This window comes from Arvicanthis niloticus, chromosome 30, assembly GCF_011762505.2.
Source record: "Arvicanthis niloticus isolate mArvNil1 chromosome 30, mArvNil1.pat.X, whole genome shotgun sequence".
NCBI classification, from domain to species: Eukaryota; Metazoa; Chordata; class Mammalia; order Rodentia; family Muridae; genus Arvicanthis; species Arvicanthis niloticus.
The window spans coordinates 22,723,921-22,747,947 of record NC_133438.1 but is presented as its reverse complement, the minus strand read 5'-3'; the positions used below and the strand labels follow the sequence as shown (position 1 = coordinate 22,747,947).

At 41.4% G+C, this 24,027-nt stretch overlaps 1 protein-coding gene across 2 annotated transcripts in view; it reads right to left on the bottom strand.

Annotated features, from left to right (window-relative positions):
- Nucleotides 1-24,027, bottom strand: part of Hbs1l (HBS1 like translational GTPase) — a 75,595-nt gene that overhangs the window by 6,045 nt on the left and 45,523 nt on the right. For both annotated transcript variants that reach the window (XM_076928100.1, XM_076928101.1), the window contains 10 exons: nt 23,561-23,726; nt 20,790-20,907; nt 18,533-18,679; nt 16,599-16,673; nt 13,740-13,857; nt 13,176-13,244; nt 10,908-11,012; nt 7,201-7,291; nt 6,813-6,921; nt 2,101-2,201 (listed from right to left, as the gene is read on the bottom strand). In XM_076928100.1, coding sequence (XP_076784215.1) covers nt 2,101-2,201; nt 6,813-6,921; nt 7,201-7,291; nt 10,908-11,012; nt 13,176-13,244; nt 13,740-13,857; nt 16,599-16,673; nt 18,533-18,679; nt 20,790-20,907; nt 23,561-23,726 — 1,099 coding nt within the window. The remainder of the gene's footprint in view (nt 1-2,100; nt 2,202-6,812; nt 6,922-7,200; nt 7,292-10,907; nt 11,013-13,175; nt 13,245-13,739; nt 13,858-16,598; nt 16,674-18,532; nt 18,680-20,789; nt 20,908-23,560; nt 23,727-24,027) is intronic.

The following is a 24,027-nucleotide window of genomic DNA, read 5'->3' as shown; positions in this document are numbered from 1 at the left end:
CAGTCCAGATTGCCTTACATGGATAGTTGGTTTTCAAAACGTCAGAAATCCACAGGATTGACGTGATAAACATTTCTGTATTAATGTTCATTTTGATTAGAGACCTGTCTGCTCCTGACAGCTTCCTGTCTTGGAGTCTAAGAAGAAATTGAACATCTTTTCAGTTATTCCAATTGTGGTGAGACAGCCACTAGGGAAGAACTGCCTCTATCTATAGACAAATTACTGTCCAGAAAAGGACACACTTGCAGAATAGTTGACTGATTATATATGCCAAGACAGAGTAATCAGCCCTTAATAATTCTGCATCACTAAGGTCTGCCAGATGATCCTGGGCCAGAAGGCTGAAGATCAGATGCTCCAACGTTTTGTAGTATAGGGACTGTCCAGGGGTTCAGCAGTCTCCATAAATTGGCTATGTTTTAGAAGCTATGCTTTGTGCTTCCCATAATTTCATTTAACTCAGTCATTCTGGATTTCTGATGGGGTTGAAGACTTACAGTCTCATAGCCAATCCTTGCTATTTACTTTGAGAGAAAAGATTTGAGAGGATGGTTTTCAGCTGACATTCATTCTAAAGCCAAGGGAAAAAAAGCCAGGTTCAGAACTAAGTGTTTTATTTAGGAGAGATGACAGAGGTTCTGGTTAGTCAGCAAAATGATGGACTGGGTATTAGGTCTATCTTGCACCTTACTGACACAAATTGGTATAGTTATGTTCTAACTGTATTTTGAGAGAAAAGTTTTATTTTAACAGGAAGGGTGATATGTAGGCGGAGCTAAGGTGGGAGGAGTAAAGAGAGGAAGAGGAGGAGTAAGGAGAGGAGGAGGAGAAGGAGAGGAGGAGCTAGGTGATGAGAGAGAAAGAGAGAGGGGGCCAGACATGGAGTCAGATGTTCACATGTTTCCGCCAGTCAAAGATAGTTGATATATCTAGGTTGGTTATTGGGTTACACTTCTGATTGATATTGAGCATTACCAAATTTATAAAGCCTTTGGTTAACATGAAAAATTGTTTGTATAAAAGCAAAAAGGAAAAGGTGGTATGAGATAGGGGTTTTCTAGGGAGGGAAAATGGGGAAAGGGGATGGCATTTGAAATGTAAATAAAATATCCAATAAAAAAATAAATTAAAAAAAAAAAAAAAGAAACATAAGACTTGGGGCTGGAGAGATGGCTCTGTTAAGAGCACTGGCTGATCTTCCAGAGGACCCATGTTCAAATCCCAACACCCATATGGCAGCTCACAACTGTCTATAACTCTAAGATCTGACACTCTCACATAGACATACCTTCAGGCAAAACATCTATGCACATAAAATAAAGGAAAATAAAAATTTTAAAACTTTTTAAAAGAATATAGGACTAGTATTTGTAATGTCTTTGCTTCATCAATATCTGTAGCTTGATGTATACACACACATATATTTATATTTATAATTGCCATCACTACCATATGTAACTTTAATCATATCTAATACTCAAACTAAAGCTTTCATGTTGGTGTAGGTGTCTGTATGTTTACATATATATGTGCAGGTGAACGTGCACATGGGTGTTCATACATGCAGAGCCAAAAGTCAACCTCAGGCACTGTTCACCTTGTTCCTTGACTAGTTCTTTGTGTCTCAATGAGCTTGGCCATTAAGCTAGGCTGGTAAGCCAGTGAGCGTCAGGGATCCAGATCCACTTGGCTCTGCTTCCTGCATGCTTCATTACAAGAGGATACACACCACCTAGCTTCCTTCCATGGGCTCTGAGGACCATACAAGAGGATACACACCACCTAGCTTCCTTCCATGGGTTCTGAGGACCATACAAGAGATTACACACCACCTAGCTTCCTTCCATGGGCTCTGAGGACCAGACTCAGGCCCCCATCCTTGCACAGCAAGCACACAGTTTATCAGCTGAGCCATTTCCCCATCCCTTAAATGTTTTTTATGTGTATATTTTTTTAATCTAGTCACTAAAAGTGATCAGTAGAAAAACTACTCTGGATCCCACTTACCCCAACACACACTCAGCTTATCTGTAAGGAACTGCTCACACTGTTAGTGTGTCACACTGTTAGTGTCTACAGTTTCTGCAGTAAACTCACTTGGGCTTCTTCTTCATGACTTCCCCAGTACTTTTGTTTAGGACACTGATCAATCGCTTAATAACAGCAGGCTCACTGACGGTTTGGTAGTGTAACAGCACCTAAAACAAACAGACAGACACATGGGATACTGAGAGATACTTGCTAAGCCATTTGCAGCCTTTGCTTTTGGCACATGACAAATCACAGTCCTCAGTTACCACAGCTCCGTGACTTCCCAATAACTCTACATCCGCGCTAGTGAGGGACTCCTTCACATTTCTAGCCTGCAGCCAGTGTGAACTTCCTGTCCCTTTTTGCTCTGGATAGGTGAAGAGGACAGTACCTTGGGATCACTGAAAAGGTTAAAAGCAGCTACACTTACAACACTTACCATCATGGCGGCATCATCAGGAGCCATAGGGAAAGACTAAGAAGCTAAGCCTTCCATTTCCATCTGTCTGTAAGCCAGTTTCCATGGCCTATGCTTTCAGACCATTGGGGCAGGATGAGATAAGGCACCTAGAAGCGCAGATGTGCAGCAAGTGAACTGCTTCATCACCAGTCACAAGGGAGGGAGGAAGGGGATCATATTCAGCAGTGATCACTAATCCATTCTTGGGCCACAGGAATAAAATATTCCATGTGCAGAAATAATGAAAGAAAGCAACACTTATAAGCATCCCTGAGTACCAAGTACTGTGTAACAGAATTTATAGGCAAGCTTTATTTAGAGAGAAGATTAACCAGGTCTAAAGTGTAACAGACAAGGGTTCAGATCACTTTCACCTGGGCCAAGTTCCTTATCTACGTAAGGTTCCCCAGGGGAATGTCCACATACACAAGACCATCTACGGCCATCCCACCCCGGACCCGCCTGCTCTCAGCTGGCATTAGAGGATTACATCATACACTGACTATTGCTGACTGAGTTTAACATGAAGGGAAACAGCACAAAGCTGACGTGGCTATGGAATCTATGTCAGCTTGAATTTCACACCTGGATCAGGTGAAACTACAAATCCATGGCTCTTTCCCATGTTGGCTTACTGAGAGTCCTATAGAAATGACCTGGGCACAAATCCATGGCTCTCCCCATGTTGGCTTACTGAGAGTCCTATAGAAATGACCTGGGCACAGTTTTCTGTTTTATAAAAGAAGCTTTTATGAGGAAAAACAGAGGAAACTTTGGCAGATCCCAATCAAAGTCAAAACACAAATGACTATCTCTGCTTTGAGTATGCTACGAGCATGCCTGCAGTCTGAGACCAGTGCAGACCACATTCTCCAGACGCAGTAAAGCCCAATACTTTAAATGATTTGTAACCAGCACTTGGGGCCATTTAGTTGTAGAAACATACATGTTATATCTGGAATTTCTTAACCACAATAGTTTGCACTTGTGGAAAAAAGAAGCCAGCAGAGATGCAGCTGCGTGGTAGAGGGCTTGTACGTCATGCTCTAGGTATTGGGTCCTATCCCCCATCCTGGAAGAAGAGTGAATAAAGGAAAAAAAAAAAACTTGTGCAGGAGGCTGTGGATGTACAAGCCTAGACTGTGGGAACCTTCTGTAAGTCATATCAAAAGCAATAATGGAACAATGAAACTCTTGTATGACAAAAAGGTAAACCGGTTTTCTTTTTAAATGGTACTTAATGATGTGAAATGCAAAAACTTCAATGTAAGTTGTTCCTGAGCAGGCAAATGGCAGCCACATGCTGCAGAGAGAGGACCAATTCCAAGTATTTAATGGCTACAGATCTTAAGTGTACACTGGGAGATAAATGCGAGACTAAGAATCTAAGAGACATCTCTTCAGGACCAAAGATTCCCTACTAACCTCACACATGACTAGGTCTTCATGGCCTCTCAAATAGCAGAGAAAAGCCACACGTGACCCTCATGAACCTCACTGAGATCCTCCCACCATTTGCTGAGCTGTATGTGGACCCTAGAATAACAACACCAGGACTAAGAAATGGGCCGTGAACAGACGGGCTTAGGTTTCATTTTTCCTTCTCTCTCTACAGCATCATGTATTAGCCAAAAAACAAACAAACAAACAAACAAACAAACAAACAAACAAAAACTGTTGGATGCAAGTGAGACATCTATTTGCAAACAAGAGAATTTACTGTATATCATCTTGATGTCTTAATATCATATATAAAATCAAACTCATTCATAATGTACAACAATCTCCAGCACTGTGTTAACTGGAAAGTTTATCATGGCTGATAGTGAAAGTGATGACAGGCTGGGTCCTGGCTTGACTTAGTCACTTAGTGACAATCAAACAACAGTCCCTACTTTGTCTGTAAATATAGACAATGGCAACACGGGTGCAGAATCTCTCCTCACATTCTCAAACTCCCCAAATCTGAAAACTCAAAGAGCACTTCTCCTAAATCTGCTGTAAACCTATTCAAGCAATTAAGTCCCGTGTCTTTCATGTGTTCCTGACATTAACAAGTTATGATAGAAGCAGTATGTTTCAGACGTGGTGTTGGCTGGTGCCTGGCATTGCCTCTTCCTATGAAGAGTTAAACAGCATGTGTGCATTCGGTGTTCTGATAAAATCCTTAGCATTTCTGAATTCTGAAAGACACTAGCCTAAGGGCACCAGGGACTGACCTTTGCTTCACTGGCAATGATGAGAACCAAACCATCTAGTGATTTTATATTAAGCTTTAATGTTAGGCAACTAATAAATAATCTTCCTTATGTAGCCTTAACAAAAAATCAGCGAATGTATGGCCACCATCCAATATTCAACAAAGGTGCCAACATTATTCATTGGAGAAAATAACAAATTATTCCCCGCCCCCCTTTTTTTGAACAGATGTTCCTAGGAAACTGGATGGGCAAATGGAAAGGACTGAAGGGAATGAGGCTTGCCCAGCACGATATGACTAACTACAAACTGATCAGTGGCCTAACACACAAGACAAACCACAGAGCCCTAAAGAAAACCCAGGCAAAGCTTTGTGATGCTGGCTTTGACACTGAGCTCATGGACTGGCCACAAAGGCACACAGAAGAAGAAACTGGATTTCTTCAAAATTAAGAATGTTTCACACTGCAGGAAACTGAGAGTGAGAAGACAACTGCTGACTAGAATATCTTCTCAAACTATACTCAGAACAAGCACTGCAAGACTTTAGTCCGGGGTGACCACGCTCCTGAGATGCACAGCAGTAATGGTTATACAATACAGAGTAGACTGAATCACATACTTAACAATGCAAACTTCCTTAGATATACTAACTATAAAATAAAATATAAATTAAATCTATTATATCTAATAATTTCATGCTTAAAAGTATATAGCTCACCATAACAAGGGAAATTTACACATACCTATGTATGCATCATTGCTAACTAGAAAAACTCTAACTGTTTAAGAAGGATTCTGTTCATTCCCTTCTACCACAGCAAGTAGATATGAGCACTTTTCCCATTCCAATTTTATCCTGACAAGCAGTACAGCAGTGGTTCTCAACCTGTGGTTGTGACCCCCCTGGTGTGGAATGTCCCTTTGAGTGGGGTTGCATATCAGACATCCTGAATATCAGATATTTACATTATGATTCATGACAGCAGCAAAATTAGTTGTGAAGCAGCAACAAAAACAATTCTGTGGTTGGGGTCACCACAGCATGAGGAACTGAAATGGGTCGCAGTGTTAGGAAGGTGAGAACCACTGCTGTCGTCCCTTAAGCTTCAGCTGATTCTGGTTTTAAGAAACTACGGTAGGCAGGAAGACAGTGTTACTCTTCAAAGTAAATACTGCCATCTTGACCTGCCTCCATTGGTAAATACGAATTACTCCGTGAGTAAACACAGCTCCAATAACCTCGCTTTCCAGGAATCTGCTTCATTCACTCAAAAGCAACTAACTGTGACATATCTGCTGATTGATACATGAGTCCTAATCTGGTTGCCATCCAGACCAGTGCATGCTCATGTACACTGGTCTTTGTTGTGTAAACCTTGCTCCCCAATTTAAAGCAATTGGTTAATTAAGGGCCTGTGACTGGGCAGAGAGAGAAATGCAGGACCTGAGGATCGAGTGAGGGGTCTTGAGAGAGATCACAGGGGAGAAGGAGAGAGAAGATGGGGAGGGAAGGAGGCCACATGAGGCCAATGGACCAGGAACATGTGGTCAGAAGTGTACCCCAAGGACAGACTGATGGAGCAGAAACAACTCAGGTGAGATTCACACAGAAGGCAACAGGGACTATGGTCTGGATACAGGTAAGAACAGCATAGAACCTGTCCAATCTACGCTCACAGCTTGTAAATAAAATGCTAGGTTTTTGTGTCTTTTATATGGGCTAGAAAGAAGAAATATTTCATTACAGAATTTGATTCCCACAACTGCTTGTAACTCCAGTGCCAAGGGACCTCATGCCCTTTTTGCCTCTGTGCGCACACACAAGGACAAGCACCCACACAGAAAATAAATAATAGACAGATATAGATAATAATATATAGATAAATGTATAGAATATATCTATGGAATTACAAGATATATAATATATACTATATATAAAATACACATACACATATATATCTATTAAAGAATTAAAATAAGAAACCAAAAAATTACTTTCAAATTTTAACTCATTTTTCTAAATTAGAAAAGATGTTCGTGTGAGACAAGCAGCATGTTTCAGGTGAGTTAGGACTTCTGAGTTCACAGAAGCAAGGACAACGCACTGGAAACTTACAGGAAACCCTTTAGTGATAGGAACTTCAATATTGAAGATAAGGATCCGGGCTCTGAAGCGGGTGCAAGCCTTAATGGGTTCTTTGGGGCCACAAAATATGCAGCCAACACTAAAACAACAGAGAAAGAGAGAGAGAGAGATGAAAATCAAGGTGAAAAAGTCTACCTGTAAAGAAAGTACAATAATTAGGCAAATAAGAATGTTCTCTAAGGACCCCTATGCCCCCAACTACAGCTTCCATCCCAAGCAATCACGAAGTCTGTTGTGGCAACACGAATTAACTCCATTTTAGATGGGATTTACTAAAATTATATTTGGATTGTAAACTCGTGCACTCGGACATGGTTTCTCTGATACGAAGACTGTTTAAACCTGTTTTCTTACTCACTTGATTTTGATGATATCCATCCCAACCAAAGTAAGACTAACGTGATCGCCTGCTGCTGCCCAATCGACAGGCTCGTCGTGCAGAGTGATTCCTGGAAATGAGTAAAAACCAGAGCCTACAGTGAACCCTCTCTGCAGAGCCATAACAACCAGAGCTTCCTCACTGAGCTCGTCATTTTCAATCTGAATGGGTCGGCAGTGAGACGTGGGGCCCGGACTTCAGGCTATAGAGCACCGCCCAGAACATGATGGCCGATGCCCACCAGAGGCCAGTGCTTCCCATTTAACCAAGTATTTTAAATTCATTTACACAACGAAGCTAGTCTGTCTCTCTCTCTCTCTCTCTCTCTCTCTCTCTCTCTCTCTCTCTCTCTCTCCCTCTCTCTCTCACAGCAGGCTTCGTTTAAACACTGCTATTAACAGGCACAGGCAGTAAAGGCATATAGTCCAAATAACTGATATTATTAAATTATTCCTAATGGCATAAAGACAGGACTGGCAACGGTGATGCAGTGGTTTATTCCCTTGAGCTTTCCTGCCCTTCCTTCCATCTTTCCACGCAATGCTTAGCCTAGGCTGGCCTTGAAGCCCTGGGTTCTGGGATCCTAGAAGTATCCCCTCATACTGGACAAGCTGTTTTCAGTTAGAAAATGACATAACTGAAGCCATGTGCTTGGAGGTGGGTGGGGTCTGTGGAGCACTCTGTTCATTCAGAGTCCCAGGGCCCACTCAGCAAGCCCTTAACTATTCTTGCTCAAAGACATCTTCTTCCCAGAGTCTACAGACCAACACTCATTACAGGAGGGAGAATTAAGGAAACAGCAATAACATTTAACTTAAAAATAGTACAGGACACCACCACATGTATAAGCTACACACCCACTTATTCCAAACCAGTCCCGAAGAGCAGCTGGGGGGGGGCTCAGCTCCCTCACTGATGGCTTCATGGGATGGGTTATATTCATGGGTTAAATTACCTTTCCCTGGATGTTGGGCTGTGATGAAGACGGTACTGGACTGACATGTTTTTAATAAATCATAATCCTCTCATCTCTTTATAAAATCATACTTTCCCCCTCATGTGACATGTTCTTTTAGGACAATAGTCTTAGCTTTAAAAGAATTTAGTAATTTAAATATAAATTGACAAATTTAAATGTTAGTCAAATATCAACTAGTTTAATTTTTAAATGTAACTGAAAATGGCCATATCTGTATTTCCTGAGAAACAGGGATTTGAAAAATACGAGGTAGTTAATTTAATAAAGTAAAAATTGTCTTTGGACAATTTTTTTTAAGGGCTTTTCCTTTTTATTGACACAATTCCTAAAGTAGTTATCTGGCTTTTCTCCTGTCTCATATCTACTCTCTATAGGCTTTTCTCCTTGGACAGTCATTACAAAAAGGGGCTTCCTTTCTTCTTCTAACACTCCAGACACTTGATAAGTTTTGTCAGACATCCCAGACTGGCCACCATGTAAGCCACAATGTAGTCTAAAATGGCCCAAAAGTAGCAGCAGTCCTCCTGCCTCAGCTTCCTCAATACTGTGATTGAGTACAAGCCACTCCTCTGAAGTCTGATGTCACTAAAGTGAAAGAATGACTTGGAGTTGCGACTTGGAGGTTGTCAAGCCTCCATTGTTGGGGTACATCACAAATGTACTTCATGTATTCAGTCAAAGATCACACAGATCTGCAAGGTGAACCTAGTGAAAACAGTGGCAGAGCCATGGGCTGGGACTGCTGTGAGCCCCAGGCAAGCCCCTCAAAGCGGGAGCCTCTCTGACCAGGTGCCAAGGAGGAGATGCTCAGTCTGCATCTGGAGAAGACAGCAGTAAGGAAGCAGGGTTTTCAGTTACCAGAGGCACTCAGAATTAGGCACTCAGTATTAAGACCTAAAATTCCCAAAATGGTAATTTAGTATCATATTATTAATTAACAGCTGCTGATTGTTTAGTTTTTTAAAATCTTATTCTTAAAAAAGTTCATTAGCATAGACGGCAATTAGTATTTCCAAGTGTTTCAGGTCTCTCTCTCTCTCCCTCCCCCCCACCCATGTCTGTGTGTGCATGTACACACACACACACACACACACACACACACACACACACACACACACGATCACATGCATGTGAGGACAGAGGTCAACCTCAGGTATTGGTCCTCGGGTACCAATCATCTCGTTTTGTTCTGAGGCAGGACTTTGCCAAGCAGGGCTAGTCTGGCTGCTAGCGAAACCCAGAAGCTCCTTCCTGCTGCGTCTCCAGCTCTAGGATTATAAGTACCCATGCCAGTTGTTGCCATGTGGATTCTAGGGACTGAACTGAGCTCTCCCTGCATGGTAGTGCTAGACCCACTGAGTCACCTCTGCACCCAGGGTCTTGGGCCTTCATCACTTTAAAAGCAGAATCAGCTGCACTTACAAACAACAGGGCGATAGAAAGTGTGTCTTCTTAAAAGACATTATTATTATACATAAACAAAATTTGTTTCCATTACCATATTATCTTTAAATACAGCTTGAGCATATTACCTAAACAGATGTTTACTAATTTCTTAAGATGCCTATGGTGGCTCATACATGGCTCTCAGCACTTAAGAAGCCACGGCAGGAGTATGACATGCTTAAGGCCAGCCTGGGCTACAGATTGAGTTCAAAGCCATGATGAGGTATATGGCAAGACTGTAAATTCAAACACCAAGCACGGCAGATGTGGCTCAATGGTCTCTACCGAACAGGTACTTAGATTCAGAGTCAACCACCTTAGGGAGTGGAGTGAGGAAGAGAAGAGCAAACGGTAGCAGGAAAATCTTCAAACTGAAACTTTTTAAAAAGTACATTCAAATGTATAAACTGCCAGGAAAACTATGAACACAAACAAAAGTAAGAACAGTAGAATGTGGTAAAACGTTAGCATTTCTAATAGCTTAGACGCCAGTTTATACTTGTTAGAAATAATAATACTCTGTCATGAAACATCTTCCATTTTACCCTGAAGTCACAGAATTAGCAAGAACTCAGAATAAGGCTAAGTAGAACTGAGAACTTTTTAAGCCAAATTTAGACAAGAACTATCCACAGGAAAGGCTAAATCCAAGCCAGGAATAGTTAGCAACCGTCATTAGTGTGCCTCTAGAAACACAGTGGAGGAAGCACCTTAAACCAGCTTCAATATTAAGCCTTTCGTGTTGGTCTCTTACTTAAGTCTTCTTAACACACTTCTTAAACACACACACACACACACACACACACACACACACAGAGGCAATCAAAGGTATTATGAAAAGGAATAAACATCATCAAAGCTGTTAACTGATTCTGAAATACAGAGTCTATGGTGACAAGCTGCCTGCTACTAACTAGCTATTATTGGGCTGGATTCTTTAATTTCTTCTACAAATTATAATTTTATAAGAATCTGTCTGATATGTAAATGGCTGGTTCCGTCTTAAACCAGATTTTATGACTCAGTGCCCAGTAGGAAATATTGCCAGGCTTCGAATGTTGCTCGTACACATAGACATATGCCATAACAGGAAAACCTCGCTTAATGTTTTCACATTTTAGTGTTCAACAGTTAGTATCATTTTGACAGTTTGTTACAATTTCAGTAAGAGGATATTTACTCTGGAGTTATAACTAGACCACTGAAGAAATCTGCTGTCTTAAGGCCTGTTAGCAAAAGCATGCTGCGCATGGGTCAATACCTTTAGCAGTACAGGTTTCATTGGGCGGCATGGCTAATAGTCGATCGCCAGTCTGGATGTAACCAGCTTCAATTTTACCAGTCACACAAAAGCCAGATCCTTGATCTGTAAAACACACCAACATCATATGAAGCACATAGTGACATTACCTGTTAGTTAATACTGTGACATTTGTTTCCTACAAATGTAGGGATATAGTTATGAAAGGCCAAGAGTCAAACGAACACCAAGCAATGGTTAGGTCAGAGTTCTAATACCGCTACTAGATACAGCATTCCACATTCCAGTTTTTCTTGCAAATAAAATTATTCCGATTACAAAACCTGAGGGTTCATTCCTTCCCAGAGATTTACTGACTAATAAAGATCAGGGATTCTGTAGGCTCAGGGATAAGAGAAGGAAACCGTTGTTTACCGTAAGAAACATGGCCAGTAAAGAGAAAGGCAAGAGCAAGTGCACTCCAGGACCACAGATATGATTTAAAACAAACACTGTGCACCCAAGAACCCACAGCGGCACACTGGAGACCTGAAACATGCAAGGCTCTGGGTGAGGGACGGCGGGACACAGAGAGATGCTAACAGCCTCGGTTAACTTCACATATCTGAGACCTACAGCCACTATTCTGAGGCAGAGGTGACATTTGTGACACATCATGACGTGAGCAGTAAGGCAATTACAGACAGTAGTTCATGAAAGCAGGAGGAGTGAGGGAAACGAGGCCTAAGAACACTATTTCAGAACCTGAAAATGAAGCCACACACCCAGGGACAGGCCACACAAATGAGGTGGCAGGAGAAAGGGGGTCACAGAAAACCAGGGAGAAAAGTGTCACGATGAATATGACAACAACCATCATCAAAAGAATGCAAATGTAAGCACAGCAGGAGTCAGAACCAGAGAGGGTGTCACCTCAGCAGGACAGCTGAGGGAACAAGCAGAGGCAGAAAGCGGGAAGCTGCCCAGAGACAGGGCAGGAGGTCAAAACCCCAGGTAAAGACATTGACTGCTTGCTGTATTTCCAACACGTAATGGGCATCTCAAAAGCATCACTTTACCCCTGTTCCTCCCTTGTTCTGCAAGTCAGTCATGACGATAACATATTTTAATGCTGTCACCTCCTCTCTCACTCACAATCATTTCCTACTCTGTATTAAATGTACACTGTGCCAGGTACTGGACTAGTGTCTGCAGATACCAAAGACACCACCTATATCATACGGATGGCAAAGGAACCACTGTAACACAGAGTAACAGTGCAGAGGGGGAAGGAGGGCAGTGGGCACCTGTGCGGTGGGGACAGCAGCCATCAGTGTACAGCTGCACAGTGCAAATGCACTCCTTATCTTCTCCGAGATAACAGAGACTTAGGAGACAACCAACATCTTTATAGTATCAATCATTCCAAGGCATCAGTGTACTTTAGTTTACATCTTTATCCTATGCCCTTCTAGGGTTTTCTAGGTAGGGCCGTCTACATAGTTCTAAGTTAGACGTATTTTCAGGTATTTAGTACAACACCGTTTCCACCATAGTTGGAACTTATTCCTTCCTCAGCCCTAAGGTACAGGGCTTCCTGGTATCTTAGTCTCTAGTCTTTTATCATAGCTAATGGTTCTGATATTCACATTACATTTCTCACTCGAGTCTACGTGATACCATGTCCTACTGAGACTGACACAGATGGGTGGAAACAGGTAAGGATAGGAACACTGAAGCACAGAAACACGGGTAAACATGGTGCCAATCAGAATCTCAAAAGGTGTGTGTGCACATGTGCACACACACACACTCTTCATACATATATGTTTCATTACTTTTAAGAGTACATTTATTTAGTGTGCAGTCAATCACCACAGTGCAAATGTGTGAACACCAGAAGAAAACCTTCAGGGGTTGATTCTCTCCTCTGCCACGTGGGACCAGGGATCAAACCCAGGCTGTTAGACTTGGTGGAAAGTGGTTTTACCCCGTGAGCCATCTTGTCAGCTTGTTCCTCTGGATGTTAAGAAATGCTGAATTATCCAATTTGTTTAAGGTCAAAAACCTGAAGCGTAGGGCTCTTTGCCCCAACAGGTGGGTATAAAGTGGGAAGTGGTTACAAACTGAAGGGTGTTCAGGAGCCTAAAACTGGGCCGCATGATGTCAAGTGCCTGTTGTTTATCCTTACACACGCAGAGAGAATCCACCATATATAGTGTAGCAACATAACAGTCTGAGAAAAGACGACACGGAGTGGACAGGCACTCGATGCAGAACAGCACTCACCTTTGAAGACATCAGACACACATAATCTAAAAGGTTTGTCGATAGAGCGCTGAGGGGGCTTGAAGGAATCTGGTAGAAAAAGCAGCACAAACAAGGTTTAGTTTAAGTTATGGGCTGTGGACACGGCTCAGCAGAAGGTCACGGGCACAGCTTGGCCAGGACCTGGTATCCACTCCTCATACCCTCAAACCCCAAAGGGACTGTTTTTTCCCATCTCCACTGTGCCCATTACTCTCTCTTCTTCTATAAAAAGAATTTATTTTGTACATACCAACAATAAATGACTACCATCCAAATACTTTACATTTATAAACCGTATTTCTCACATCGCTTCATTTAATTTCAACTAGTCAATATGACAGGTAGGGCAAGTTCTAAACTCATTAACGTGTCTTCAAAACACTGAGTACTCCTTAAATAGTCCACGTGATTTCAAAACTGAGCCCCTCGTTTCTCTGATCACAAACGCTGTGCTTTTTCGTGTCCACTGTCTCTCAGGAAGACCTCTAGATGACAAACAGCCAGTCTACAGCACACTACCCAGAGTGGCCGTAGCATACATACCAATCTGCTCCAATAAGCACAGCCCTTTGTACCACTTCGTGAGGTCACTGGACTGTGACCTTGCTGTTAAATTCTCACCACTCAGACCGCTTGTGGGAATAAAAGCCACATCACTGTCCTGTAAGAGGATGCGGACAGACTTAGTCAAGACAACATAGCAAATACTGCAAAGACTCAGCAGCACAACAGCAACAAACAAGTCTGCAAAATGAACAACAGACTCAAAGAAGCAGGACTCGGGGCAGCACAGCTTGACATTATCTGGACCAATATTTTTTTGTCTTCAAGAGAATTTGGAAATCTCCTTGAAACCATTAAAGCAAATTACTTGCTGATGGAGGCACACTGCAGATTTTTTGCTGGCTAAACTCTTCTCTACCAACATTCTTCCATGACTTTCTTAAATTTGACTGTCTAAAGTGGTAGGTGAAGGAAAAGTTCTTATTATATAAAACTCAGGTCAAATACTCAATATATGTAAATTTTAAAAGTCAGGTATATGCATATACCGGGAGGAAATAAAAAGAAAATTGGAATTAAATATACTTAGCAAAATAATATCACAACAGAAGAAAAAAAGGAAGAGAGATAAATAACACTCAGGATTTCTGCACAAGATGTAAGGAGTCATATTATTTTATACTTCTCTAAAATTACATGTAATATTATACATATAGTTTCAATGAAGTTATGCAACCTCAGGGGACACAGACTGTCCAACAAAAACTCCAGTAGTAGATATGAGAAACGTCCTTTCAATTACTGGTGAGGGAAAGTCCAAGAGATTCCCAAAACAATACATTGTACTTCTGTTGCCATTGGGTGTTGTCTTCCAGAAGCTGCAAACAAGACCCTATTGCTGAAGACACCACACACTTTAAAGTGGAGCTGAGCTGGAATGTCCAGAAAGCCCACTCCCTGAGGATTAGCAAGTCACCCAGAGAGGGAAGCCACCAACAACAATCCTACCCAGGTGTGGCACCTCTGACCCACAGCAATGAGCAGCATGGGAAAAGAGCCCCAAAGGTGCAACACAGGCACGTGTGTGTTGGCAGCAACCAACTGCTGTACAGCCTCATTCAGCCACCTTAGCCAGAGAAACCATACCCAGCACTGGAAAAGTATCCAACGACCATCACTGGTGGACTCATGGTTCTTAGAGGAGAAAGACTTCTGCCTCTTACTAAATCAGTCTATTTCCAAAGAGCATTCTAAATATTTATGCTTTGATTTAGAACTAAGTGTAGCTTCTCAACCCTCATCCTTCTCACTGATGCAAATAGAGCCCAGGACAAAGTCAGAACTGATCAAAGTGCAGAGAACAGTTAATTATGGGTCACCTACCTCCAGCAGTCCCACCTACAAAATACTCTCTACACCTAAGGCTGAAGGGACATGATGGAAGAGGGGTACAAAGACTTTGAGTCAGAGCCAGATGCCACCTGCAACAGGTGGGACAGATGGCCAACCCTCCCACCCTAACCCGGGTCATGAGAACAGGAGAGCTGGGCCTGTCCCCTTGCCAGCTCCAGCCCTCTGGAGTGTGGCGGCCCATACCTCACCTAGGCAGCACAGTTCACTGGTCCTGGTGGCATATGCGTGGGTGAGCCAGCCTCACGGGCATAAGAGCAGCAGAACTGGCACTGGCACTGGCACTGGCACTGGCCCTGCCCCTCACCGGCTGCAGCACTGGGTAAGAAAGCCAAGGCAAGGCCAACCAATTCCAGCTGCCGCCCAAGCCGAGACCCCAAGCTTGGAGTTGGCCTACACCAACATCTACCACATCCATACATGAACTGCTAGATTGTGTGAAGGGGCTGGTCCTATAGATCCAAAGCTGCAGGATCCTGTGACACAAGGCAGCAACAGGGTAGCCAAGAGGAGTCCCTGTGAAGATTCAGTATTTATACAGTAGCAAAAACGAGAGGCCTCAAACCAGACCAATGACTCACTGAAATGAACACTTCCAAGTAGATGTGTTGACAAAGGGTGTACTGTGGGGCACACTGTGACACACTACAGCTTCCACGATGACATTTTTTGGTTTGTTTGTTTTGACTTAGGTTCCTGTTTGGTTTTTTTTTTTTCTATTTTTGTTTATTATTTTCTTTTGGGGGGCAGGGTGCAGGGGTGGAGGGCAGACATGAAGAGACAGAGAGATGAGTGGGACTGGGGTGTGTGATGTGAAATTCACAAAGAATCAATAAAAAGTGTTTTAAAAAAGAAATGACCATGAAGAAAATTACATGAATAGAAAACACAATAAAAATAACAAAGGAAGCGCCTGAGGAAGGAAGTCTGCTGCAAGACTGTCTCTCAGAAACGACAGAAGAATTACATGGTGACACCTCAACAACATGGCTGCCTACAAAAGACCTGAGCGATGACAGAACCCACAGATACACTGATAGGGACAGGAGGGGACTCTTGTCTAAGGGCCACCTAGACAAGAAGAGCATGCTGCTGAGGGACAAATGCTGAGGGGAGGACTGGTCTTCCTCAAGGGCGAGCCTCCTCGTGGATTAACCAACACCAAACGGTCAGCTCTGAGATCCTACACATAGAAGCAACACTACAGGGACTCCTCCGGCTGGACTCGCATCTTATGCACATTTATCAACATAACAGCAGTCCAAGAAAAAGAGGCCATGAATGTGAGTGAGCAAGAGGAGTGGTTATGGAGGAGCTGGAGGAAACGGAGGATGAGGACATGATACAATTGTGTTGTAACTTCAAAAAGTGTAATAAAAATTTTAAAAATAAAAAGACTAAAAATAAATTATTTATATAGCTTTTTTCTTTTATAAGTAAAATGATGTAGAGAAATAAAAAAACTAATTTCATTTAAAATTATCATACCTTAAAACCTGCCTGCTTGAGAAAGTGCCCAAGTTTTCCAGTAATCTCCTGAAATCTTTCTTGTTGCCAGTTTACCTGATGAAGATCCAATTTATACACAGAATTATACTTGAGAACATAACACATAAAATCAGAATTTCCACAGTAAGATGTATATAGCCAAAATTATATCAAAGATAAATTAAAATTAAAACTCAGGGAAAAAAAAACCCTTACCACTAATGTGGCCTAGGGTGACCTGTTCTTAGCACTGGATACAACGAAGAGTCTCTGAGACGGTCAACTAGTGATGCTAAAGGCAGCTCCAGACGGGGAGAGGACAGTGATTTACGGAGCAGTGCTCTGATCAGCCACTAGACTACAACAAGAGCACCAACAGCCGCCCCAGCCGACCACAGTGACCGAGTAAGCAATGCTGGCTCTAGGGACTGGGCAGAGTCTAGGCCTATGTCCAGCAGTGTCTACACAAGTGTCAGATGCACAGGGTAAAAGAGGGGAAACGTGTGGGCAGTAAGTCTACACACAGACTTAGGCAGTGGCTCCAACACAAACACTGACCAAAAAGTTTTCCCGTTTCCTCTACATTTGAAATTTCGTGCAAAAGTGCTAGAGGAAAATTAAAGCTACATGTAATAATTAACTATATATTACATAACTATATATTAAAGCTACATGTAATAATTAATAATTAACTATATATTATATAACTATATATTAAAGCTACATGTAATAATTAACTATATATTACATAACTATATATTAAAGCTACATGTAATAATTAACTATAGAAGCACCAACAGAGAATGTTGGTGAATATCATATGCTAGGGTGAAGAAAATATGTAAACATAAAAATAAGCACAAAACGTATTTGTATGTGACCAAATAACCAAAATGGATAACGAGTACACTATACAAAGAATTTCCAGGAAACTATACATGAAACAATACAGTTAACAAATAAATTGTGCTCTGTGTGTAAATAAAAAAAAATAATTTTCCATACTAGCTGATTTGCCAGTTCCAGGTCATATATACAGCACATACACCAAGAGTGAGTAACTAACACAGTTCACAAAGGTCTATGACCTGAGGCCCAGAGATTTCCAAGCCATTTCAAAATATACACTCATGCACAACCATACATACACACACACACACACACACACACACACACACACACACACACAAACAAACCCTAGCAATCTTTAGATTGTTTGAATACATTGTATTAGTAACATAGCCTAAAATAAAGCCATTAACATTTTTTTACCCAAGTAAATAAGCACTAAGACTACTGCCAACTTTTTAGAAAGGAGATAATCATATATTGTAATCCAATGGCTGTGATGGAGAGGAAAAATAAAAACAACTCATTTCTATAAAAATAAAATTGGTGGCTGTACAATGATGGTTTATACTTTCATTTTACAGTGGTGCATATTATTTTATGATTAAAAAGTTTTAAGTTCTAAAAAGTCATTTTCCAAATAAGGTATTCTTGCATAAAAATTACTATTATCATGTTCAGTTAATTAGAAGATAACAAATTTATTTTTCTTGATATGACAACTAGACTAACAAAAAATAGTTCCATCTGTAGGCCTCGATATGGGCTAAGAATCTATTTTAAAATGACTTAGTTTATTTTGTGTGCATGAATATTTTGCCTCATGTATGTATGTGTACCACATGAGTGTATAGTGCCTGCAGAAGCCAGAAGGCAGAGTGGGATCTCTGGAACTGGAGCTACAAGTGGTTGTGAGCCACCGTGTGAGCCACCGTGTGTGTGTGTGTGTGTGTGTGTGTGTGTGTGTGTGTGTGTGTGCCGGGAAACAAACACAGGTCCTCTGAAAGAGCAACAAGTGCTCTACCCCGGAGCCATCTCTCCTGCCCACAGAATATCATCTTCATCAACATTAGTCCTTCGGCTACCTGATCCATTTTATTGACGGCCACAGCAAGCTGTGTCACTCCAAGAGATCGGACCAAAAGGCCATGCTCTCGCGTCTGTCCTCCCGTCTCAAATCCAGCTTCAAACTCTCCCCTGCTGGCATCAACGACCAAGACAGCGACGTCAGCCTGAGGAGAAAGAGAGAATCACAGCTAGAAGTAAGGCCACGTCTCTTTTATTCAAAGGACAGCTCGCTCAATTCACTGCTTGGTCAGATTTAAAGCAGGCCATAACACGACCACATACCAGAGCACATGAAGAATACCACAGTGGGTTATAAATTTCAATAATGGTTATTTACTTCTATGACACCAAACAACAACAATGACATAAAGAACAGGAGGAAGATCAGCAAGTTGGCACAGCAGGTAAAGCTACTTCCTGCACAGCCTGACTAGATGAATTCAGTTTCCTGGACCCACATGGTGGCAAGAGAGACCTGCCTTCCATGAGTTGCCCCAGGAGTGCTGAGGCTCAAGCACAGCTACACGACACACACAAATAAATAAGCATAATAAGAAAGTCATAACTTGATTACATAAATAGTAAAACGCCTATCTAAAGGAGAGGGAAAGATAAAATTAAAACATAATGATAGCAAATACTCTCAAGTGTCATCTTTCCCAAAACAGAATATTAGCTAAAATATACTGCAGGGATTTTTTTCAAGAAATACAAATAGGCAAAGTTTAAACTTATTAACGCTCCCCATTTAAAAAAAAAAAGTCAAAACTACATATTCCCAGATCCTACTTTTTGATGTCACAAGGGATTTAAGAGACATAATGATTTCTTGGAGGTAGCACGGGTGTGTCATGTGCACACTTATTACTGAGGACATAACCTCCGAAGGGCATTTTGAAAGTAACTATCAAGAGTCCTGAATTATGCACATCTTTCTTCCTCCCAATTCCACATTTTGGAATCTATCTTACAAAAACAACTATGCTACAAAACTATCAGAATGTTATCTATAGTGAGAAAAATTCTGATACAGATTACCAAAGTTCACACGTTCCGCTGCAGCTACTAACAAAGACCCTGGGTAACACAAGCTTCTCACATTTCTCCCTTCATATTCGAATCCACAAAACACAAAAGAGCTAGCTCTGGCTGCGCATCTCTGAAGGCTTTAGGTTCCCATGACTCTTGGGCTGATCATTCTTTATGGGATTCTACTTCCATCTTGGGGAAATAATTTACAAAATTTTGTAAAAACCTCTATAGCACAGCTGTTCTTCCAAGTCCATTTTTATCAATTATTTCTGCAAAGGCCCTGTCTGGATATTTCCAAAGGATGTCGTTCATTTTCCCATACACAGTCTTTCTTAGCGTTATAACTGTCCTCAGAGGTACCCAGGCTAATGTGACTGAATGACTTATGTTCCCCTCCAGAGCCATCTGAGATGGCTGATATGTCCCTCCAGGGGCTGCTGATATACCACTCACAGCTTTATTTGCTCTTGATACTGAGTCCACAATACCATTTGAGTTGACAGGTTTTATTGTTTTGTCCTGTCTGGTTTATAGAGAATTTTACAAAGTTTATCATGTAATCCTTACCATACATAATGGGAGATAAAACGGTCATAAAGAAAGTCTAGAATCTATACATCACAGAACATTCTTTACAGAACTTTATTGTGTAAACTGCAGTTAGCATCCATAAGCTGGGCATGGTAGAAGTATAAACCTGCACTCACAGCATGTGAAGGTAAAACGAAGACAGTTTAAGGTCACATCGTGAGTCTCGGCTGCTCAGAAACTCTAGGTTAGTTTGAACTCACTGCAAGTTCCAGTCTCAAAAACCCAAAACAACAACAAAAGTGGTCGTTAGGTACTGTGGTAGGACATTCACACTACCTTCTTCCTTTATTCTTACTTACTCAAATACTCTTTCCAGCTTAGTTCTACTTTAGAGTGTTTGTTATCACGCCAGACTTTAATTTTAGTGGTAAGTGGGGGAAAACGGGCAAGAAATCTACACTTGTGGACCATGGTTTTTAACACCAAACACGCTCCTACCTGATGTGTCCACAGCTGTCCACCAGGAAGCTTAGACAACAACTAAGCAGGGCACGGAAAATACGATGTATCCAATCTTTTTCTAACTACTCGAAAGTAAAACTTGCCATTTTAAAACCTTTTATGAGTTAAAGCCCTAGAATTGCAAGCTGGGTGGGTATCTAGGACTGAAGGCACAGTCGGTGTGCCATAGTCCGCTAAAGTAACAGGTACCTGGGCCGCTCCTGTGATCATGTTTGGAATGAAATCCTTATGGCCTGGAGCATCCATTAACGTAATAACTTTGGTTGTGGTTTCAAACTTCGTCATGCCTACATCCATTGTTACTCCCCTTAAACAAAACACAAAATGGTTAAAACCTACTACATGAATAGTCACTGACGTGGGCTAAAACTCTTAATAGGCTAAACGGCAACCTAAGTCCTTCATCATCATGAAGCGAGGGATGGGGACTCAAGTATGAGCTACAATTCATTATCCCTGTATGCTTCGAAAACAAGGTTGTATAGATAGTAAACTCAATCAAAATGATAGGTATTTCCCATTTCCTTGATGCTTTATAAGAAACTATAATTTATGAACAAAGAAAGCTATATACAAACATCTCTAGATGAGAGAAAAATAAATACTACACACGATGAAAAGATAACATGACAAATGATTACTTTCAAGAATTTGCTTTTCTAATGTTCCGTAGTGCTTCAGTAATTATAGAAATAAACACATAAAACTTTCTCTTGCAAAGCTGGTCAATAGTTATAATTTGAAAAAAAGAGGTATGAAAAATATCCAATTTTTCACAAAAATTAAGAGAGATAAAGACAGTTTGCCTCAGATTTCATTGCATCTTTCTTGGAGACCAAGCCAGAACCTCTGCTCAGCCAAAACAAGGATTCCAATGGTAAGAAATCCCTAGGACTAGCTACAAGAGCCTGGAGCCATGTGACCTTGAAGACTTAAAAGGAGAAATCAGGTAGACAACAGGTTTGCTCTAGTGGTTCTCACATTGTGGCCGATGACCACCTCCCCCCCCCCATTAAATATCAGATATTTACATTAAGATTAATTAACAGTAGCAAAATTACAGTTACGAAGTAGTAACAAAATAACTTCATGGCTGGGGTCAGCACAACATAAGGAACTGTAGCAAAGGGTGGCAAGCATCAGGAAGGTTGAGAAGCACTACTCTAGGCCATTCAAATGAAGACTCAGCCTGCCTTTAGTAGCAACAGTCCTAATACCACCACAGTAAACTCCAGTCTGCAGGGGCAGTCAGGAAAGCAGTTTTCTTACTAAGCCATCTGAGCTTGCCAAAGTGATGGCTAATCCTGCTTAATGTTCTTAACATGTAGTGGCCACGGTTTAGAGAACTTAGAAGTCAGGACATGCTCTCAGCGCCTCCCTCAAGTGTCTGACCCAATGCAGTCTTGACTGAGCACTTGTACCTATTTGGAACTTTTGTATCCTTCCATAAAGATATGAAAATGTTACCCAGCCTATTAACATCTGTTCTTCAACATAGATTTGCAAATATTTAACATTTCAAATACATTTAAGGAACATATCAGTTTTTTTAAAAGCTTGTAACATGTACTCGGAAACTTCTGCTGTCTACAGAATAGTCCAAATTGTACTGTGGTGAGAAAGACAAAGGTAGTGACCACAGTATCACCCCAATAAGCAGATGTTACAGCTGGAAAACTCAAACACGTGGTCATTATAGGAACAAGTGCATTTAGTTCACTTGCGGCTCAGCTCACATAATTAAGTAAATTTTACTAAGCCCTTCTAGCTTACATCACACTCTTCTCGGTCTATTAATCTACACAATCAGGTTACACAAGGAAAATAAAAGCTATATATTTTGTGAGAACTACTTGGGCTTCACTATTTCTCAGTGAACCGACAGGTTAAGCTTTTGTGTGAGGGTAGAAAGCAGGTTCACAAGAATATACAGAGAAAAAGATACATCCGGGAGAAATACCACAATGATGTAAATATCCAGCTATCAAAGCACTAAAGACTCATGCAACCTGCTTTAGAGAACTGCCTTCCACATAATGGAGACAAGGACTGCAGGAAGGTGAACAAATGTAAGGAAAAGTCTGCAAATCCACATACACTCTGATGTTCCAACCTGCTAACTTAGGACCTTGACAGGCCTTGTGCATGTTGGTCATTATTTTGACTTGGTTGTTCTGTATCTGCTGTCTCACCTTATGTAAATATAATTTGCTTCTCAGTATCTGATAGCCTTAAATATGGTACATGCTTATGCTTTAAACTACCTCAGAAGAGGTATCTGACCAGAGATCTGTATCTTCATCCTTCTGCTAGAATCCACCCAAATTAGCACTAAGCCCCGAGAGATACAGAAGGAATAACTGACAAGGTAGATTCAATTATTTCTTTCTGGACCATGTCTCATGAGAATGGAATTGTGGACCTGTAGTCTGGACCTGCTGGGCAGCAGACAGTTTACTCTTTTCCTTTCCTTTATAACCTGGTGCAAGACTGAGTCAGATCCAACTTTAACTCAGTCCAGACAATGAAATACGCTGAGGGAGCAGCAACTGCTAACTCTGCTCGAAGCAAGACCAACTCAGGGACCCCCTCCCCCCAACCACGACTGCTTGTCTGGCAGTGCTGCTGCTCCTTGCTTGGCTTGGGATAAATATTCTCTTAACCTTCTCACAGAATAAAGCATGACCAGTGTATAAACAGAAGGATTTTTGAAAGTTTTCTCTGATGCGTTTTACATGTTTTACATATTCAGCGTGCACTGCACACTTATTTCACATGTTTTACATATTCAGCGTGCACTGCACACTTATTTTAAGGGACTATCATGATGCGTTTTACATGTTTCACATATTCAGCATACACTGCACACTTATTTCACATGTTTTACATATTCAGCGTGCACTGCACACTTATTTTAAAGGACTATCATTTCAGACTGAGAATTTGAATACAGCGGCTACCTCTCCCTTTCTTCTCCAGTTTCATCCAAGACCCACGCGTACGCAAACGAAGCCTTGCCAGCCTTTTTAGATTCTTGCTCATACTTATGCATAGTCCTCTTGTTTACATTACCCAGAAGATAAAGCATATGGCCCATCAGAGTACTTTTCCCAGCATCGACATGACCTAAGGAAAATTGATTCAGGGTTAATACTAGGTACATTTCAGATGCTCACATTGAGGCACTGCAACACTAATCCAACAGCTTGTATCAGTATTCAGTATAATAAATACCAATGTTTATCAGGTTAAAACACCTAAATGGGGGAGGGGGTAAGGACTGCACACATTGTTTTAGGGAGGGCAAATTTCCCCATTTTGGGGGGAAATGCATCCCATTTTCAAAATGTTCACCAAATGAAACTGCCACAAGCCAAGTCTGATGATGCCCTCCTTGGTAACATGGTACCATTTCACCCTGGGTGAC